The 3,733-nt window shown below is 60.6% G+C and overlaps 1 protein-coding gene across 1 annotated transcript; it reads right to left on the reverse strand.

The window, feature by feature from the left end:
• EMIHUDRAFT_460699 (hypothetical protein) lies at nucleotides 1-1,102 on the reverse strand (the record flags this gene model as incomplete). Its single annotated transcript, XM_005782181.2, has 2 exons — nucleotides 1-403; nucleotides 516-1,102. Coding segments are annotated over 2 exons (990 nt in total), but the record flags the coding sequence as incomplete, so codon positions are not given.
• Between the last annotated feature and the right edge of the window lie 2,631 nt (nucleotides 1,103-3,733).

Here is a 3,733-nt window from a genome sequence, read left to right on the forward strand (position 1 = left end):
CCATCCCCTGAACCACGGTGTAGTCGTACATGTGGCACTCGCCCATCTTGACGTGTCCTGCCCGAAGCGGAGGCCCGGCGAGCTTGAGACGTTCCGCTGGGCTGAGGTCGGGGTTGTTGCCGGACACGTCGTAGTAGAGCTCTGCCTTGAGGAGGCCGAATCCCTCGAGACGCATGGGCGATGCGGAGTAAAAGCTCACGTCCGCGTCAATCACGAGCTGGTTGGTCGTCGTGTTGCCGTGCGACATCTCGAGGTTGCTCGTGGCGTAGTTGGTCAGCTGAATCGGTGGGAAGGTGGTCTCCTTGTCGATGGAGAGCGGGAAGGGGATCCCCATCGACCAGACGGTGCTCTCGCCGGTCATTCTCCACGGCACAGCGTCACCGTTGAGCATACGCTTCGCCATCTGAGTGGGCGAGGCGGGCGGTCAGAGGCACTAGGAGGGGTGAGAAGGCTCCTCGCTGGGGGCGGGGGCGGGAAGTGCAGCGCGCCCTGTTGAAGGCCGCGGCGTCGGTCACGTGCATCACTGTAGACGGATTGATGACGCCCGGGCCGTTGCCCTTGAGCGTGAATGGCGGGACCACCATCCAGCCGATCGTCCGGCCGCTGGGCGCGCCCTCCTCTGGCGGGCCATGGACGGTGGCGTTGAAGGCGTCGACGTCGCACCCGAAGGGACCTAACACCGGGCCGGAGGTGAGGCAAGGGAATGGGCGGCGGCGGGGAATGGGCGGCGCGCCGGCGTTGTTGATCTCAACGACGGCGGAGACCCTCATGCTGGTCTCGGTTGGAGCGCTCATCGTCGCGTTATGGATGTTGATGCTCGTTGCGCCGACGAGCATGTCGAGCACTGCCGGAATAATAACGTACCAGATCATCGGAATCCAGAACAGTGCCGCAAACGAAAGAAGCGCCAGCATCGTGTAGCTGGTGGCCTTCACCGAGCCGCAAAAATAGCGGTGCGCCTTCGTGACGCATCCCGGCTCAGAGTGTGGCTCTTCCGGCCGCAGCGCGACCAGCGGTGCGACGCGCGGCTTGGCTTGGCCGTAGTCGGAGCGGAGCCGCTCAAGGGTTTTCTCGTCAGGAATCGACGTGCGCTCGGACATGGCGAGTATTGCCGACAGTGGAGTGGGACTGGAGGTAACAGCAGCAGCAGCAGCAGCAGCAGAGCGTGATCAAGGGATCAAGGCCTCCTTATCACGCTTTCCTCGCAAACCACTCCAGGCGCCGTTCTTCGAGTTATTTTTCTTTCTTTGAATAGGAGGGACTGTTCTTAAAACGGTTTGCGGTGCCAGCTTCAGCGCTGACCGGCATCTGCGGGGTCTCGGCTAGGGTCTCGGGCGTCGTCGGGGAGGGGGTGCGGTGCAGGGTGCTCGGCCGTGAGCCTCGCCCTCGGGCGCGGCTAAAATAAACTCCACTGTCGGATCTTCTGCACTCAGTCTTTACACATAAAGACAGAGAGATTTTTGAAAACCAACAAGAAATCACGACTGTCACTGTGATTTGGGCTCGGCAGCTTCTCAGGTTCTCAAGAAAAAAGAATTGCTTTAGAAGAAAAACGAGCACGCATATTCTCCCCCCTCCATTCTCTCCCCCTTGGCGCGGGCGCCCCACTCCCCCCAGCCCCTGAATCGCGTACTAGCTGTGGCTACCGTAGGCCACACTTGCGTCGCCGGGGGTTCCCTGCCCTAATGGGAAACTGGCCGCTGATCCGAAGACCGACTGCACCAGGGTTTGCTAGATCGCGCGGGGTGAATGAGTGATGAAGTTAGTGCCTTGGGTGCCCGTTCCCCATGGTGGCTTCCCCTGGTCTCACGACCATGAATGAGAGCTCTCACTCCCAGGGTACTCCCGCGTATCTCGGCTCCCTTATCCCCCCCCTCTTCCCTCCCCTTTCTCTCTCCGAGATGACCCGTGCTCTACGTGCCTAGGTTCGGTCCTCGGGGAGGGGGGATTGGCGGTGTGTCCTCGCGAGTTTTTTCGCTGGACGCCCGACAGCTTCGATTTCCCTCCTTAGCGCCCCGGGTAGAGCGTGGTCTCCCCTGGAGCCTGCCACGCCCGTTCTGTCTAAGCCCAGGGTTCAGCTTTCCAGTTGATCCTTATCGGACTGGTGAGTTCCTTCTCGCTGTCAGTGTGACGCCCCGGCAGACATTGGCAGCGGTGCTACACACACTATGCCATTTTTCGTTTGACGTTTTTAAGGGTGTTCTTTTTTAACAATTTCTACGGGCTAGCGATGTCGCAGTACATGCGCTCTCGCTGTCAGTGTGACGCCCCGGCAGTCATTGGCGGCGGTGCTACACACACTATGCGTATGCCAGGATTCGTTTTCTCCAGGGGAGTGTTTTGTTTTGACAAGATTTTATGGGCTAGCTATCTCGCAGTACATGCGCACGAGCTTACCGTATTGTTGCACTATGCACATAGCGGTTTAACAGGAGAAAAGAAATTTTCGCCGTCGTGTTTTTCTTTTTATGCGTATGGCAGTAAAAAGAAACGGAACTGCGTGCGGCAGGCGCGGGCTCGGTCGATATCCCATACTCCGACTACATCTTCATTGCTGCGGTGTGAGTGTGCCCGGGGAGGCGCGGCTGCGGGGTGGATTGAGAAGGTCTCAGAATGCAGAGAAACTGCAGGCGTGGGCAGAGGCGCGCGCTGCAGTTTCTCTGATCGGGCTGCTAGCGGTGTGGGCGCGGGACGGCGTGGTGAGGCGTGAGGCAGGCTATTGTTGTGGGGTGCGGGCTGCGTCGTTAGGCGTATGCGTGCCCATAGCTGTATGCTGTGTGTGCAGGCAGGCTGGCGGTCTGTGCAGCAGAGAGCGGTTGAGCGCGCGCGCGCGCTCGTGCGGGCGTGCGTGCGCGCAGCGTGCCACGCGCGCGCCCCGTGCAGTGCAGACAGGCGCGAGGCGGCAGGGGCGCAGTGCGGAGCACGCGGGCTGATGGTGCTGTATGCTGTGTGTGCAGGCAGGCTGACAGGCTGTGCAGAAGACTGAGCGGATGAGCGCGCGTGCGGGTGCGTGCGTGCGTGCGCGCCTTGCGTGGTGCAGAATCTGCGTCGTACTCGCGGCGCGTCCTGGTACAGCCGCTTGTGAGATGCCAGAAGCAGTGTGCAGAGCCTGCACATGGCGCAAAAAGGCGAGGTAGTGCTGGTGAGGTGTGCTGCGGCGCGCGCGTCGCGGCGTGAGTGGATATGCGGCTTGCTCTGGTGGTGCGAGGGGCGCGTGGCTGGTGCGGGCGGCGCGGGACGGCCATGGGGCGCCAGCACAGGGCAGACGCACATGACACAGGCTTCTGGGCGCTACGCGTGTGTTTGCGTGCGCGCGGGGACGTACGCGCAGTTTTCACGCGGTGTGCGTGGAGAAGGGCATGAGGGGCGCCGGCCGCGCGTGTATTGGCGTGTGAGAGTGCGTGGTGCCCGAAGGCGAGAAGGGGCCCGAAGGCAGGGAGGAGTTCTCCGCCTCGCATCAACGAGACTTGAAGAAAACCTCTCTCAGGTTCTCAAGAAGAAAGAGATAGAGAGAGATTTCAAAAAGAGATCTGCATCTCTCTCTCTCGCAAGGTAGAAGGATCAAGGTTGTCGCACAGGTTCACTCAGATCTCAGCACTCAGCCGAAAATACAAACGGACACCCCTTCTAGGAGATGGGTAAAACCGAGGCTCTGTCTCTGTGCACTCTGGTTTCGTTATATATCGTTATTTTTGCCTGTCCGTGTCACCCCCGCGGCATCCAGTAGCCTCGT

Source organism: Emiliania huxleyi (genome assembly GCF_000372725.1).
Source record: "Emiliania huxleyi CCMP1516 chromosome Unknown EMIHUscaffold_1913, whole genome shotgun sequence".
NCBI classification, from domain to species: domain Eukaryota; phylum Haptophyta; order Isochrysidales; family Noelaerhabdaceae; genus Emiliania; species Emiliania huxleyi.